This window comes from Hesperophylax consimilis, chromosome 17, assembly GCF_061612785.1.
Source record: "Hesperophylax consimilis isolate HC1 chromosome 17, BYU_Hcon_1.0, whole genome shotgun sequence".
NCBI classification, from domain to species: Eukaryota; Metazoa; Arthropoda; class Insecta; order Trichoptera; family Limnephilidae; genus Hesperophylax; species Hesperophylax consimilis.
The window spans coordinates 20,622,883-20,641,412 of record NC_142852.1 but is presented as its reverse complement, the minus strand read 5'-3'; the positions used below and the strand labels follow the sequence as shown (position 1 = coordinate 20,641,412).

At 34.0% G+C, this 18,530-nt stretch overlaps 1 protein-coding gene across 1 annotated transcript in view; it reads left to right on the top strand.

The window, feature by feature from the left end:
• LOC149416186 (uncharacterized) overlaps positions 1 to 16,570 on the top strand; it is a 35,657-nt gene extending 19,087 nt beyond the window's left edge. The window contains exons 4-6 of the mRNA XM_089641906.1: positions 8,192 to 8,527; positions 13,973 to 14,175; positions 16,556 to 16,570. Of these exons, the coding sequence (XP_089498032.1) occupies positions 8,192 to 8,527; positions 13,973 to 14,175; positions 16,556 to 16,570 (554 nt within the window). The remainder of the gene's footprint in view (positions 1 to 8,191; positions 8,528 to 13,972; positions 14,176 to 16,555) is intronic.
• The last annotated feature ends 1,960 nt before the right edge of the window (positions 16,571 to 18,530 follow it).

The following is an 18,530-nucleotide window of genomic DNA, read 5'->3' as shown; positions in this document are numbered from 1 at the left end:
GAATTTAAAAAAAATAAAATTATGCCGCACGAGGGATGCAAGTTATTTATATTTTAGATTAATAAAACAATACCTTACAATTAATATATTTTACGTTCAACGATTTTAAAACTTTATAACCCGTGTATAACTATAAAGTTAGCGGACTTAGCGGTAAGTACCAGATTTTATTTTTCTAGATGATGAATTAATAACTTCGGAAGTGGACACATTTTTAATATTTGTAACAAATTCTTCAGAATCAATTAAAATGAAGGCTAAAAGTGTGGATAGATTTTTTTACTAAGATTACGAAAACGTTAGTAATTTTTTTTAGAAATGCATAGTATTATTTTTAATGATGGATTTTGAATGATTTACATGAAAATGTTCCGTCTCCGATTATGTTCCCTTAATTTTGTAAAATTCCACACTGATTATTTTTTTTATACGGCAACACTTTGATATCCGGCGAATTTTTGAATTTGACGTTTAACGTTCACTAGATTTAGGGCGACTTGCACCAACTATCGCAAATTTTATCTTAAATTGTATTTAACTAAACGTATTTAAGACCCTAAATACATTTAACTTAAATGCGTTTAGTTGCGTCCTGCACCACGCAGTTCGGTGGCAATTTTAGTTAAACGTGTTTAACGCGTCGGTAAAACAGTTACCGCGTGGTTACCGCCATTAACGCGTAAATAAAACAGCTACGATGTTTCATTTTGCTTGAAGTGTCAAAATATTTTGTGATTGTGTGTGTGGTTTAATAGTGTTTTCATTTATTTTATGAAGAAAAAGTTAAAGCAAATAGACATAATGATGAAATAAGACAAAAAGAGCTTATGTTGTTGGAATTAAAAATAAAACAATTATCCGAGTAATTTTGTTTTTTATTTCTTTTACATAGGTACTATATTGTTTTAAAGTATTATAAGAATGCTGTAGGTATGATTAGAAGTTTACAACCTAGCAAAGTACTCCTCGATAAGGAGTGTTAGCTTCAAGTTACGAGCACCTCGCTGATGTTTTTATTGGTGTTGAATTTTAACTGAGGTTTAATTTCTTGCACTATGATGTCGTTTTTTTACAGAGACGAAATCTTCTTTGAAACTTCTTGGCACTGAGTGTTTCAAATAAATTTGTTCTTGTGTTTACTTCTCTGACTATAAACGGTCTACTTATAAACTCTATAATTTCTTCATCATCGTCAGAATACAAATCCCAAATGTTCATTGTGAATACAAATTAAAATGATATAGATTTTAACCACAATCAAAAATCTAAGGGATAACCTAAACAATTTTTGACAGTACTGCTTTATGAGTCGGGCTAAACGCGTTTAACTCGGTTAAACAGCCCATTTTGGGTATTTAACTTTGACAGTTCTTTAAACGCATTTAACGACTTAAATTTTGTGGTGCAAGACGCCAAGTCGACTTAAATCAAATAATGTGTTTAAAATTATATTTAAATCAAATTTAACTTATGGTGCAAGCCGCCCTTATTGTTTGTTCTCTGCGAACTTAACCACTTAACCTTTGATTTAACTTTTTGCATGAGTAGGTGGTTTGGTATATTTATGCTTTTTGCTAAAGATGGCGGTGTTTTGACAGATGTTATGAACAGAACTCCGTACAATTTCATGCCATTTTTGTGACATTCGTGTGGAAAATGTTCTTTTTTAAATAACTTTCGGCTAGTTAATTACCGTTTTTTTGCACATATAAAATTATGTCCCGTCTTTCCGGTTTATAAAAAATGGTCTGATTTTTCGAGTTGAAATTTTAAAAAAATCACCAGGGTTTCAAAAATACGATTAAAAAAAAATACGGAACGTCTTAGAATATTTGCCTAAACCGGATTTTTTTTAAATGTGATGCATGTGGCCTATTATCGGTCCAATCCTTTCTAATCCTAATGTTTCTGTTTTTAACATTTACGTATTTGAAATTTTGAATACGAAGCCGGTTGCCGTCAGCAGATGTCAGGTAGGTAGCTGTCATTCGGATATAACGAAATTAATTGTCGCCTTTGACGGAACAAAAGCGCATAGATAATTGTTTAATTAATATTATTATTTGTCTATTTTGTTGTGACAAGCAAAGTGTTACAATAATAATGGTGAGTCAAATTCTGCAAATGCAGAATGCTACGGATATGGTTGGCGAGTGGAAACGTTTTAAGCAATCATTTCTTTTATATATGATGGCGAATAACTACAACGAGGAAAAGGAAATTCAAAAAGTTGCAAGATTCCTACACACAATACTATGTTGAAGACACACCTGACACCATGTTATATTGTGGTGAAATAAGAACACGATTAATAATTGTAATCTGTACTGTATTGGTTGACAATTGACATTACACGAGCCTACGCCGCCCGGGCTTGCGGAGCAAAGGACAATCTTAATGATATACCTAGTGTTACCATATCCAACAATACCTACTTTTTACTTGTATATATTATTATCAAAATTAAATTATAACTTCTTGTAACTGTAACTGACCGGACCTTAGTCCTCCATCACAACACAAGCAAGCATTTTCGGCTTTCTGTGGTGGTGGTAGGAGTTATTGTTGGGTTATTCGTAACCCGGGAATGTTTGTCTTTCAAAAACAAAACAAAAAAAACTTGACCACGACTACGTGACCCCCCCCTGGCGCCAAAGCTGGATCCGCCCTTGGCATCCCCTTGATTTCGGAAAATTTGTAGGAAAAAAACCACTTGGCATTTCCCCAGGTGGTATCAGATCGGAAGGAAGATTCCGCATTTGTGTAGAGTTCACAACTGCACTCAATGCCAATAAATATATAAATTCCATTGACTACCTCTCTGCCAAAAAATACAAGGCTTACATCCCTTCATTTAATGTCTCCCGCATGGGTCTAGTGAGAGGTATCCCCACAGACATATCCGAGGAAGAACTCATCACCGAACTTATTATCCCAACATCTTCGGGGAAAGTTTTAAAGACTAGGCGGCTGAATTATAAAGATAGGACTTCCGATTCAACACTCCTCACACACCAACACTAAACCAGTCTTTAATTCTGACATACACCAGCACAAAACACGATCACAAAATCAAATACATTTATCATCATCTACTTACACGACCAAATTTGGAATTTACTTCTTACAATACATTAAACATAAACAATATAACGCATTACCTAGTAATTCAAAACTTCCGGCAACTAACAAAAAAACATTGACAAAAGCTCTTAACCTTTCCTCATCTGTGGTGTGTATTTATTACACATTGCTTCTAATAACTTTAATAACTCTATAAATATAATAAATTCTGGGTTCAGATTTTAGGTATTCCTCCGTTATACATTTATGCACTGAATTAAAAAATAATATATTACATAGTTTTCAAATTCAATTAAAAATCAGAGTTTTTTGTTAAAAATCGGGAACAAATACACCAATACAATCAACCGTGTGATACTTAATACGCGAAGAGTGTGCAAGGAAATGACACGCTATTGATGTCCCGCTTTAATTCGCTATGCGGGAATATGAGATATCCACACGTCTGCATTTGTCTTTTCATTTAGTCCATCGATACCTACGACCGCAGAGCTGTGTTTGTGTTAGCCAGTTGCCAGTCGCCCGCGAACCGTCGTTACATGTGGACCCCTCGCACGTTTTTTTAGCATCTGCCCATGGTTTTTTCATTTTTTCAGCAATTTACTTACAATTATCATCACTTTTGATATAAAATATAATATACATAAGCGATAAGCTATGAATATTCATATTTTTCCGATATTAAATCGCTTATTTTGAGATGTGTATTGACTACACAGCACCGTAACGCGTGTATTTTTTTAGCACAGTAAGGGAAAGGTTAAAAGATATTTCCTTAGCAGTTTCATTAATGACTAACACAATCTTTCTCTGGTACTCCGTAATCTCGTACTCAACATCTGCGTTTATTTATTTTAATGTATTTATTTTAATGTATTTTATTTATTTGCCTTGTCCTTTCTAATGTTGTCTTTCCCGAAATGAGTTTTATAAACTCATTGGGAATAATACATTATTACTTTGTTATCATTTTGTTCTGTTTTATCTTGTAATAAAATAAAAAAATAAAAATAAATAAATAAAAAATAAAATAGTTTGGAAACCCTCCCAAACTGTAGTTCTTACATTTGAAGGCCAATCTCTTCCCTCTCATGTGTACCTTTTCTACAACTCTCTCCCAGTGGAAATTTATTCATACCCGACAATTCAGTGCCTTAACTGTTGTCGGTTCGGCCATTCCAAGCAATCATGTCGTTCTTCTCCTCGCTGCTTTAAATGAGCAGAAAGTCATTTAGCAGAGCAATGCCCCTCCCCTTCCAATCCCCCTACTTGCATCAACTGCTCAGGCTCTCACACAGCCATAAATCCATCCTGCCCCGAACTTTCACGCCAAAAAAACATTAAAAGTTATATGGCTTCCAATAGCGTATCATACTTCCACGCTTCTAAAATAATAGCTACCTCTAAAAAATCTTTTGCTGAAGTCGCCTCTCAACCCCAGATAACTCAAAACATTATTCCTCCAAACTCGTCATACAGGAAGACTGTCATTACAAAATCTGCTTCTCGTCCTCTTCCATTAAATGCCGTCTTTCCTAACAACAATACTTCGAACTGCAATTCCTTTATTCCTGATTCAAATGGCAATTCTCTAAATAACATAATTTCTAATGACAATTCTAATATTATTCAAACTCAATAATACTTCGAACTGCAATTCCTTTATTCCTGATTCAAATGGGAATTCTCTAAATAACATAATTTCTAATGACAATTCTAATATTATTCAAACTCAATAATACTTCGAACTGCAATTCCTTTATTCCTGATTCAAATGGCAATTCTCTAAATAACATAATTTCTAATGACTATTCTAATATCATTCAAACTCTCATCATGTTACTGATCTCTATAATTAATAACAATAATTCCCTACCGGCCAACGCTGCCTCTTTACTCTCCTCCTTAAATTCTCTTGTTTCCAATGGCTGCCCTGACAGCAGGGATTCTTCAGTGGAATAGTAGAAGCGCCTTCTCCAATAAGGCTGACCTCATCCGCCTTCTACAATTACACACAATTTCTATTGCTGCCATCTCTGAGACTTGGTTTAAACCGTCTCAGCTCTTCAAGGTAAGTGGCTACCAATGTCTGCGGGACGACCGCATTGATGGGAAGGGTGGTGCAGCCCTTCTAATCAAAAACTCCCTGTCCTTCACCCCTATTTCCATTAAACCCCCAGATTCATCCTTCCAATTAGTGGCAGCTACTGTCTCTAATATTACATTTGTATCCCTCTACATTCCCCCTTCTACCCCATTTGACATTTCATTATGGACCCACATGTTTAGAAAAATATCTTCTCCCCTGGTCATTCTGGGTGACTTCAATGCCCACTCCCCTCTCTGGGGTTCTTCATCAACGGATCTCTCAGGAATCAAAATAATTGACCTTATGGACTGGATTATATAACAAAATTAATATGTGTGACTAGCTCCATCTATGATGTATCTATAAACTAAATAAACGTCAGTCGATCTCCACCAACCTTGCCGTTTTATTAGATTCTGGGCCCAGGGCTATAACTCGCGTTAAATCAGCGTTAAATCAAAGTTTTCCTGCGTAAAATACTATTTAGTTGGACAATCAGTGACCAGTATATCATATACTCTATAAAAACAGTGTAAATCGCCGCAATAATAACTGTTTTTGTGATCGACAATCTGTTACCGCATTCTCGGTGTGCGTTTATTTCAACATGGCGGGAAGTTACATAGTGAATGTACCTAAATTGAAGGGACGTGAAAATTATGATGAGTGGGCGTTTGCAGTTGAACATTTTTTGATGTTGGATGGTGTGGATATTCACAAGCCAGAATCATCTGATTGTACAAGTCTGGATGATAAAAAGGCAAAATCTAAACTTATTATGACGATTGAGTCTTCAATATATGTTCACATCAAAAATGAGCAAACAGTACAAGATGTATGGAAGCGTTTGAAGGCCCTATATCATGATTGTGGCTTCACTCGTCGCATCAGTCTACTTCGTCAGCTAATATCTATTCGACTAGAAGAGTCCGAGTCAATGGGTGCCTATGTAACGCAAATGGTTGATACCGCACAGAAACTTAAAGTTACCGGCTTCCAGATCACTGATGAGTGGATCGGGTCATTATTACTGGCGGGACTAACAGACAGGTTTGCTCCTTTAGTAATGGCCATAGAGCATAGTGGATTGCACATCAGCACGGATGTTATAAAGTCGAAATTGTTGGACATGAGTTCGGAAGTTGGCAGCTCTGGAACAAATAGTGCTTTTTTGTCAAAAGGTTGGCAGCTCCGAAATAGCAAGAAAAATGGCAACCCTGCTTATACGTCAAAATCGAAAGAATCACCGCCGCCATCTTTGAATTCTGTCAAAACAATCCGCTGTTACAAATGTAAGAAACTCGGACATTATATGAATAAGTGCCATAATAATTCACAGCATAAAAGTGAAAGTAATGCATTCAGTGCGATATTTTTGAATGGAACATTCAAAGATTCCGATTGGTACGTAGATTCGTGTGCAAGTTCACACATGATTACTGATAAGAATAGGCCTCTTGCACCCCATTTTTTTATTTTATTTTCCGGTTTAGGCAAATATTCTAAGACATTCTGTATTTTTTTTTTTTTTAATCGTATTTTTGAAACCATGGCGATTTTTTCAAAATTTTAATCCGAAAAATCAGACCATTTTTTCATAAACCCGAAAGACGGAACATAATTTATGGGTGCGAAAACAAAATAATTACATAGCCCAAAAACATTTTTAAAAAAAACCGACGCATTTCACACGAATGGCAGAGGAGAATAACGAGGCATACCAAAAATATTACATCTCATAAATATTTTTTTCTTTGAACCTTCTTATTGATCATTAATCCTTATTAATTTATTTAAAGTTTTATTCCAGCAGTACTGGGAGGATATTGCAATCTCAGTCTGCCATATTAAATGAGATGACATATAATATAAATATACTTATACACAATATTATAGGATTGGTGAATATATACGATTATAATGTTCAGTCACTAAATCCAAATATTTTACAATAAAACCTAATGTAAATAAAATTAAATTAATAAAAGGGGAAGGTTTATCAACAATATGAAATATATAAACAAGTATAAAGAAGGTTCTCATAAAATATATTTAGTTGGTCGAAGTACCTATATATTATATATGTACCAAGGTTGGTTTTTGTTTAATGAGACTATTTTTAACAGCTGCACATTCTAGTTATATAACATATAACTTGATATTGTACCTCTTGTTTGATATTATCCAAATGTTGCGATTTAAATTATTCTTGTACTCATAAACTCATAATAATATATTATAAAATTTGATTTTGTTAAAATCAGGACCATCACCATTATACCTCTAAGACAGCCGCCACGGAAGGATAATCTGTACGATTTTCACATCATAACATCTGTCACTTCTGAATAATATCTGTCATGTCAAAACGAAGTACTTCCAATTCTAACGCTGCGTTTTGTTACTGTTTTGTTATAATTAAACATGGATTCGTGTAGTAACCGTAGGATCCGGGATCGTAAAAATAATTATAAATATTGTATGGTTCCTTTGTGCCCAAATACTTCAGCGACTACTAAGGAAAAAAGATTTTTCGTTGTACCGCGAATTTCAGCAATTAGAAAACAATGGTGTATTGCAATTCATTGGTCCAGTCAATTGGGTGAACTGTCAAATAAAACCGTACGATATGTCTGTGAAGATCATTTTAATGTAAGTATATTTTTTACAATATTATTGTTTGAACACAATATTTAAAAAATACATATTTTCTTTGTTGCATGCTTCACGAATAGTTTGCTGAACAGTACAGTAGGTTGAGTAGGTGGGTCTATTACCTAGTGACAACAAGCCTACACACATTACAATATTGTTACACTTTTGCAGGCTATTCTCAAATGAAGATACTTATTATATTTGCATTGTTAAGTTTGTATTGAATAAATACAATGTCTCTTGATAAGTTGTATTTTTATTTTCAGTTAAGCGTGGATGCTCGGAAATGGCCCCAACATCTTAGTAAAAAGGTGCTTTTAAAAAAAGGAACCATCCCTCATAAATTTGAATGTCAAATTGGAGCTGATGGGCGAGATCTACTCAATGTGGTGGATCAGCATCCAAGCTCATCTAAAGGCGGTGAAGTGTTTGTTGCAAGTCTCGAGCCAATGTCTCCTTGCCTGTCTGATGTGGATGAGTCTGTGCCACAACAGATCATCAATCAACCTCAAGACTACGTTGAACTGGAAGTGTCGTTTCCTCTCGAGAAGCCTCAATGCTCTGGACTCCAAATACTTCAACAACATGTGGATGGACCACAAGATACATCAAGCTCCGAAGAAAACTTTCACATTTTGATAGTTGAGAACGCAACTGATTCGAAAGCCATTCAATGCAATTTGAAAAAGAAATTCAAAAGTAAATTGACAAATACAGGAAAAGAACACAGTAGGGGTCCAATCAAGTGTCGTGACGTAAGTACTTCTCCTGTGAAGCATAATAAAAATACCAAGAACGTACAACTAAAGCATGTCACTCTTCAGCCAGACAGTTCTGCCTCGGAATCGGCATCTGGTTCAGAATACTCCCAACAAGCTACGTCAGATTCGTACGTTGATAGTAGTTCAAATAGTGATTTCAAAAGTCTGTCATTGAAATTAACTCTGCAGCATATTGAAAACAAACCAAAGCTGTATTTAGGAATCCTTAAAGATTTTTATTGGATTGTTAAAACCCTAGCACTCCTTGAAAATATAAACATTTTAAATGTTTTAATCGTTTTAAAAAAAATTAAATTAAACTCTAGTTTCATCATTTTAGGTGATGAATTTGCAGCAGGCACTAACTTGGTCAGAATATAAAAAATGCAATACACTCAAGTACCTAATATCAATCACTCCTGATGGCTTTATTAACTTCATTTCAAAGGGCTTTGGTGGACGTACTACAGATATGATGATTGTGGAAAAGTGCGGCTTCTTGGACAACTTGTCTAAAGGCATGTCGGTAATGGCAGATAGAGGTTTTAAGCAACTAGCTACTATTTTAGAAGGCAAAAATTGTCAACTTGTGCGTCCACCAAGTGTTGTTACAGGTGTAAATAGCACTAAAAGAGAGGTGAAGTTATCCAAGCAAATAGCAGCACTGCGTATACACGTTGAACGTGTAATAAGTCGGCTCAGAGAGTATAATATTCTAAAGCCACATTCTTGTATAGACTTCCATTTGACTCAACAAGTTGACCATATTGTTATGATTGCATGTGGACTCATAAATCTACAAAAACCAATAATTTGATCATATTAGTCTTATTAATATTATTAGTCTTTTAGTGTTTTGTGCTCTACGCTAATGCTTAGTTTAAAATGTTATGTGCGCTTCATTATCATATAAACTTTAACTTGAATATAAATATTCATAATATGTACCAGTGTTATTTTGTTTATCCTTCATGTAATGTATATAGAATAAGTCTAAAGTGTATAATATTATGTAATTATAGCGCCAGTATGTGTTTTTTTTATAAAAACATATGTTGGAGCTTTTACTTAAAGTTTATAGGCAATGAAGCCACCAAAAGGGATAATATCAAATACTGTAGAATGATTTATGTATAACACCTTCAACTTCTTACATTTACCATACATTCTGATTATGCTATACTAGCGCCGTGACTTCTGTGGGTTGGTTTTTTTAATGCATGTTATTTGAAATGTTTTCTTTATTTTACGTTAATAAATTATATAAGTCGAAAATAAAATATTTAGTAACCTACATACGACCTTACTGTTCTTATGCTCACACGTAAAAAGAATATTAAAGCCCGCCATTAGGTTTGTTTGTATTGTCCCGAAGAAATGCAACATGCTACACTAGCACCATCTAGCGGCCAGCGTTGCCAGTCAGTGCAAGTACTGACTATAATAATGCTTCCAATATTTTACTGGGAGTGGATTGATTGCTATTCATTTATTTGTTTACGCCTTACTTTTACATGAAGTTAATATAAATACAGTTGTGTTGTAGCAAAGTGATCATGTTCCACTTTTTAATACATATCTATTTGTGTTAGAATTTCCACTTTGTAATCATTTTCTTACTTCGAATAATAAATACAAAAAAAATCTATGCGATAATACAATAACATGTGTACGTATTATCAAATAAATACTAGGTATAAATGTAAAAATATGTCTTATGTAAACTTTTTGTTTTTGTTTTTGTTTTTCTGTCACTTTATACAAATACATATTTTACTATGGTGGATGGGATGAAAATAATATTATGCTATTGTACATAATCAATATAATCATGTATTATTATGAATAAAGAAGCGAGTGTAGTGCAGTAAATACGTGATTTATTTCAAATAATGTATACCTATACATTTTTCAAGTACAGGAAATATAGCTCGGGACCAAAACAGCATGGCTTTATTAATAGCTTCGACACAGAATTCTTCATCGTAATCGATGTGGAAAACATTTATTTTGCCAGATGATTCAAAGTTGGGTTCAGCAACACAAAACACTCCCTTGAATTTGTTCAGTACGAACATTTGTATTTGCATTTGTGCATAATACTTTCTGGCAACAACACCCTCAAAAAAGTAATTTTTCATTGTACTATGTTTGACTGGACACTTGACCTCAACAATATAATCATCAGTGACTGCATCAGGGGAGCCGCCGATAATTGGTAATTTGCAACTGATTTTCAAACCACATTCTTTATATTTGTGTCCCAGTTGGTTTGCTAGTACCTTTAACACCAAAGGTTCTAAAAGCCGACCTCGTTGCATAGCCTTTGTGTCTGGAATCTTGGCTGCCCCTAAGATGACTTCAGTCAATGTTCCATCCAATGTTTTGCAGTTAGCTGCCTCGTATAGTTTGGATGCAGTAATTCTGCCATATCGCATTTCGTACCATAACGGGCAGTTAGCCTGCTTTCTTGTTAATGAAAAAACTTCCTCGAAGATATTTGGAGGAATATTTAGATCACATGTAATAAAATTGATGAAATCTGTAGCACTTGTATTGTGCAGGTTTCGTGTTTTCTTAAAAGCAGAAATCATCCTGTGCATGGACAAACAGTCAGTGGGCTTCGGATCCATGTGAAGTTGAGTCAGTTGGCATCGAAGCCCCTCCTTAAGACTCCTTTGGAGTACTGCTGCCAGGAAATCTCCATTACCTTTTTCCACGCTTTTTACTGCGTTCTTGCCAACTTGGGAAGCCAGAATGAACTTTTGGGAGGTTCCGACACACGATAACTTTGATTTTCTCTAATAACAGTCGACAGATGTCGACGCTGGTTCTTCACTTCTCCTATGGAGCCATGTTAGAAATGCCAGTGCATGCTTACAGCCACCTGAAAGCAAAATGTTCCAAATATAAATTATTTGTCAACAGGTAGCTGGCAGAGACCCTCGCAATGATTCTGTGTTTGTTACATCACACAAGAGTTTGCTCTTCCCCACATCTCCATAGGGTAGAAGAGTGTAGAGGTTAGAGGAGAGAAACATATTTTACAATATAGCGACATACAGTTCAACTAACCTCTAGAAGCTGCACAGTCTTGACATTCTAAGACTTGTATTTCATCTTCCATCTCATCACACAAAAGTACAACAGAGTATGCTTTTTGGCGGACACGGTGCTCGGGGGTTATTTTTGCTTTCACTGTGCAGATAGGACCTTCTCTTTTTACCTGCACATACCCGATAGCATTATCACCATAACTTTCACGTGCAGACCTTTAAAATATATAATAATTACACGTTGAAAACAAAAGATAGTCGCATATAACTGAATGTTAACAATTGTCTTAATAATAATAATTGATGGAAACAAAATATATAAGTACATATTAAATGTTGTCAAAATATATAACATAATATTGGTATATTAGAAGATACAGAAAAAATACTAACCTTTTTGTTTTGACATTTCTAATTTCGCTTGCAATGAAATTCATATTATTACTTAGAAAAGTAGCCATCATAAATGAATCTATGTTGGGCAAATTGTCAGACTGACCCTGAACAAAACCTACTTCAATCATTTTTCCAATCCAAATAATATATGCTTAATTTCTCAACAAAGTTAACGGACTACAATACAAACAGCCAAATGCAGCCAAACCCCAAACAAGTGTCAAAACCATGTCAAAACTGTCAAATTCACAAGTCGCCGGAAATCAAGGTGTTGCCATATAAAAAAATAATCAGTGTGGAATTTTACAAAAATTAATTCAATAATATTGGAGACGGAACATTTTCAAGTGGTGACGTCACAAGCCAAAAATAACAGATTTATTTATTTTATTTAAAAAAAACTATACATTTCAAAATTTTTTGAGTAACATTTTCGTAATCTTAGTAGAGAAATCTATCCACTCATTTTTTTCCAAGTCATTAGAAAATCCTTGCAAGTGGCCTATTGTTTACAAAATGTGTCGTACAGACACAAAGTAAAAGAAATAGTAGTTGCAAATCAAAACAAAATACCAGTTATATGCTCAGGAAACACGATGATTACGACCGTAGTGGACAATTTGGAGTTTGATATCCCTGTTAAACATGTTTTATGTGTGCCTAACCTGTCAACTAATTTGTTATCAGTAAGTCAGCTGATTCAAAGTGGAAACAAGGTTAACTTTGAATCGGAAGTTTGCTATATACGCAATCGACAGAATGTGCTGGTAGGAATAGCAAATCTAGTAAATGGAGTGTACAGATTGAATATTAAGTCAGAAAATTTGTTTGCGTGCTCAGCGACAAATGTGACAAGTGAAATATGGCATCGACGGTTGGGACACATTAACAGTAAAACCTTAAATGCTATGAAGGATGGCGCTGTGGAAGGAATTTTATACCCGGATAAGGCTGACTTTGATAAGTCCAACTGCATCACATGTTGTGAAGGGAAGCAGCCGAGATTGTAGTTTTCACACAAAGGGTCAAGGTGTGAAAAAGTGCTGGAACTTGTTCATGCCGATGTCTGTGGACCCATGGAACAAATTTCAATTGGACAAGCCAAGTACTTTCTGCTTTTTGTAGATGACTATACTTGAATGGCATTTGTGTATTTCCTTAAGACCAAAAATCAGGTGTTTAAGTATTTCAAAGAGTTTATAGCTCTTGTTGAAACACAGACAGGCAGAAAACTCAAGGTATCGAAAACAGACAATGGTGGAGAGTTTTGTTCTTTAGAATTTGATAATTTTTTGAATAAAAATGGTATTTTGCATCAAATGACGAACCTCCATACACCGGAACAGAATGGCCTGTGCGAAAGACTAAACAGAACAGTGGTGGAGAGAGCTCGGTGTCTTCTGTTTGAGGCTAATTTACAAAAGAAGTTTTGGGCTGAAGCAGTGAATACTGCAGTCTACTTACGAAACAGAACTTTGGCATCAGGATTACAAAAAACACCTTATGAGCTATGGAGTGGTAAAAAACCAGATCTCGGCCATATTTGGATATTCGGCAGTCCTGTGATGGTCCACGTTCCGAAAGCAAAAAGGAGTAAATAGGACAGATAGGCTGAAGAACATATCCTGATTGGTTACCCAGAGAACATTAAGGGTTACAGGCTTTACAACCCGAAGGCCAATCGTATTATGACCAGCAGAGATGTTGTAGTGATGGAAAATATTAATGACAGTTCATCAACAAATATTTTCGTAGAAGAGAAGCAGCAACCAGATTACACAGGAGACAGTCAGTTGAATAGTACATATATCGAAGAAGATGATGTGAATGATGTTACATATGTTCCTGCTGAATCGACAAGTGAGTCAGATGACAGTCTTTGACCCCGGCTGACACAAATGTTGTTCCCGCTGATGCAAATGTTGTTCCAGAAAAACGAGCTAAACGTAAACCAGACTATTACGGTTACACGAACATGTGTATAGAAGACGTGTCAAGTGAACAGATTTCTCTCGCTGAGGCTATAACTGGACCCGAGAAAGTGCAATGGCAAATCGCAATAAAGGAGGAGTTAAAATCCTTTAGTGATAATGACACTTGGGAGCTAGTGGACAGGCCAAAGGACGGCACAGTGGTAAAAAATAAGTGGGTTCTTAAAAAGAAATATAAAAGCAATGGTGAAGTGCGTTTCAGAGCAAGACTTGTTGCAAAAGGTTGTTCTCAGAAGAAGGGTATAGATTTTACCGAAACCTTCTCACCAGTGTTAAGATATTCCACTCTTAGATTATTGTTTGCCTTGAGTGTACAACTTGATTTCAATATGAACCACCTTGATGTACCAACAGCATTCTTAAATGGTTTTCTTAAGGAAAATTTTTTTACAGAAATACCAGAATACTCTCATTTTGTTAATTGTACAAATAAAGTATTGAAATTAAAAAGTGCCATTTATGGTCTCAAACAGTCTGCTAGGATTTGGTATATTAGAGTAGAAGAATGTTTATTGAACTTAAGGACATAAAAAATCCAAATATGAGCCTTGTCTTTTCATAAAGAGTAATAATAATGTTAAAATATTTGTTGCATTATTTGTGGATGATTTCTTTGTATTCTATAATTCAGAAAAATATTATGAACAGTTAAAGATAGAACTTATCGATAAATTTAAGATAAAAGATTTAGGTGAGATTAAACAGTGTCTAGGAATGAGAGTGAATGCTCAAAAAGATTGTTGATCAAGAGCTTTTTGTAAACAATATTTTAAATAAGTTCAATATGTCAGATTGTAATACTTCAGATACCCCTATGGAAGTTAATTTAAAGTTAGAGAAATATGTAAATAAAAATGATGATATTATAAAATATCCATACAGTTAATAGGGAGTCTTATGTACTTATCTGTGTTGACAAGACCAGACAATGCTTACAGCGTAAGTTATTTAAGTCAGTTAGCTGTTATAATGAAACTCATTGGAAACATTTAAAAAGATTGTTCAAATATCTAGAAAAAACCAAAAGCTATGCTTTAGTTTATAAGAAAAGTGATTATTCTTTACATGGTTTTGTAGATGCTGATTGGGCATCATGTACCTTAGATAGAAGGTCATATACTGGGTTCTGCTTCATAATGTCAGGATGTGTTATATCTTATGAATCTAGAAAGCAAAGAACAGTTGCCTTGTCTAGTACAGAAGCAGAATATATGGCTCTATCCGAAGCTTGCAAAGAGGCTATTTACTCAAATAACCTATTATCTGATATGATAGAAAAACATAAAAATACACCGGTATGTTTATATAGTGACAGTCAAAGTTCTATTAATTTGTCTGTTAATCCACTGTTTCATAAACGCACCAAGCACATTGATGCACGACATCACTTTGTCAGAGAATGTGTATTTGATAATAAAGTTAAGCTTGAATATGTGTCAACTTCCAATACCTATACCAGCTGACTTGTTAACAGAAAGTCTTTGTTCGAATAAACATCAAAAATTTTTAAGTTCAATGTGCATATCGGAAATCTAAATCCATTTTCATAATATTGTTTTGTTAGAATGGTATTTAGTTTATTTTGTTACGACAGGGATCTATGATGTATCTATTAACTAAATAAACGTTAGTCGATCTCCACCAGCCTTGCCGTTTTATTAAAACCTATCTTATTTTTTTAAATTTTTTATGTGCGACATCTATTGACTTTTCTGCAAGTCTATAATGAATATTTATTTTTCGGAATAACTCTATTGAATAAAACCTCAAATTGTAATATTTAATTATTGAAGACAATATTAGCGATTTCTAAACGAAAATCTGAAACAGAAAAGAACACGGTCACATCTAGGACTCGAACCCAGGACCCTTGTCTTGCCGGGACACTGCTCCATTATTCGTAAAATGTCTTATTTTCGCTTAAGTTTCCTCACAAACCGAGAAAAAATTGAGAAATGGATATAAATAATCCGGATTCAATTATGTGAAAATAACTGGGTAATTATTTTATTTATTTAATGTATATAAGTGGTTACAGTAGTGATGTTATATAAGTACATATGGTTACAAAATATATTTATAATCGCAGTCTCACCAATGAAGAAACTGGTTCTTGTGCTTGGTGAGCTAGTTACACTAATTATAAGGAAAATAGAACAACATTATGCAATAGGTAAGTATATATATATATAATAGGAACAATTGAAACTTCTGGATTATCTATATGTGCAGTTGTACATATATTTTTATTTTTTTTTTATTTATTACTTGTAAATTATTTAACATTATAAATGATAACAATATGCAGACAGATATATAATTTTTTCGTTTTTTACTCTACTACTCCATAAGTTGAGCTCCAGGAGCTCGTGTTTATGGGAGGAGTATTTACATTTAGTTCTAATGATTTTTTAAACAATAATCAAAAACTTTTGATATAAATACAAACATAATATTAACATAGGTATACAAATTAGAAAAGTGTCTTTTTAAAGATAATTAAAATAATATGTCTTCTTACAGATTAAGAAAGCGTGAGGAAATTAAGGGTACAATATATCAGGTAAACAAATTAGAAAAATAGTTTTTTAAAGACAATTAAATTAATATATATTTTTGTACAAATTGAGTAAGTGTAAGAAAATTAGGGGTACAATATATCAGTATCCAATTTTAGGGACTTAATTAACTTTTTGAATTGTTCATAATTCACAGTTACGGTTACACTAATTTTATTTTTGGACAATAATATATTGTACCATCTTACACCTAAATACGAATAGTGGTGCTGAGCCGTGGTCGTTCTAAGCATAGGAATGGCTATTAAGCCATTAGTTTTGAATCTATTGCTTATGCTATCTGAGGGGTGAATTTTATAAATATATAATAATATCTTTATTTAGGAAAGTTTACACATTACAACTATACATACATATTAAGGTGTACATTAATTTGTAACTTTTATATTTAAGGTTATAAATTTAACAAAAATTAAGAACTATTTATACAAACATAATATTTTGAAGGTAAATAGAAAATAAAAGCACAGTTGTGGTTTTTCAAATACCGCCTCACTAGGCTAGCCTGTGTTGAGGCAGAATTATTTGTGTTAGTTCCTAATACCATTGAACATACCTATACTTGTATTAAGAAGTATTCGCTCAATAATGTGGTGGTAATGTGGTGACTTCAATAACTGCAAATTTGGGTGAATGCACCGGTAAAGGCCCTATTCTTATTTTTAATCCAAATTTTTACATTATCTTTGAAATTTTTTTGTGAATCACATTGTTTTATGCTGTCTGGAAGAATGTTGTAGAGTCTTGTCGCAAAGTATTTAAAATTTCGTTGACCAAACGTAGTATGTGTTTTCGGAATTTGTAATAAGATTTTGTTATTGCTTCGAGTACATCGTGTATTTGAACTTTTTATGTAGTAATTATTTATATTTGAGTATAGATGAGTTAAGATAGTTTTTGCATATAGCTGCCGAACATCGAATACATTCATAATATTAAAAATTAGATTTGAGTCTGTAATTATAGGTAGCCTTAGAATTATTTTTAAAATTGTTTTCTGAGCCTTTATGATTGGGTCTAGTGCAGATGAAATGCCGCCTCCCCATGCTATGATACCATACTCAATAATAGATTGGCAGACTGCAAAATAAATCATTTTCAGGTCTTGAAAGCCGAGAAAGTTTCGTATGATTCTAAAAAAGTGCATGGTTTTTCTAATTTTGTTTGCAATTATTTGGGTATGAAGGTTCCATTTGAGATATGGATCAATGGTGAGGCCGAGGTACTTCATCTGAGTAAAGCGCTCAATGTAGGGGCACTGACAACATTCATCGGAATTCAAACACGAGTGTATTCTGATGGAGGCATCATCAGGAGGTTGACCAGTAATATTAATACTAGGTGTGACATATTTAGTTTTCTCTGTGTTCAGTGTGAGCGTGTTTATATCCAACCATTTTTTTACCATGCTTATGTCCGTTTCAGCTTTTTTGTAGACAGCTAGCCAAGTGTCAGCTTCAAACAGTAAGACGGTGTCATCGGCAAAACTAACGATTTTCCCCTGAATATTAATGTTGCATAAGTCGTTAATATACAACAGGAACAAAGACGGACCTAATATACTACCTTGTGGTATACCGTAGTTAGATGAACAAGTGTTGCTAAGTATGTTATTTATTTTAACTTGTTGCTTTTGCGCTCATTAAGGTAACTTTTAAAAAAGTTAAGTTCGTTTCCCGTAATACCGATTTGTTCAAGTTTGTTTATTAATTTACTGTGTGATATTGTATCAAAGGCTTTGGAAAGATCTAAGAAGATTGAAATACATTTTTTCCTTTTATCAAGGTGTTTTACAATGAAATCTGTGACAGCGGCAATAGCGTCCGAGGTGCTCTTGTTTTCTTGAAACCCGTATTGATTTTCTGAGATCAGTTTATGGCTCACGAGGAATCTTACCAGCTGTGAGTTGATGACTTTTT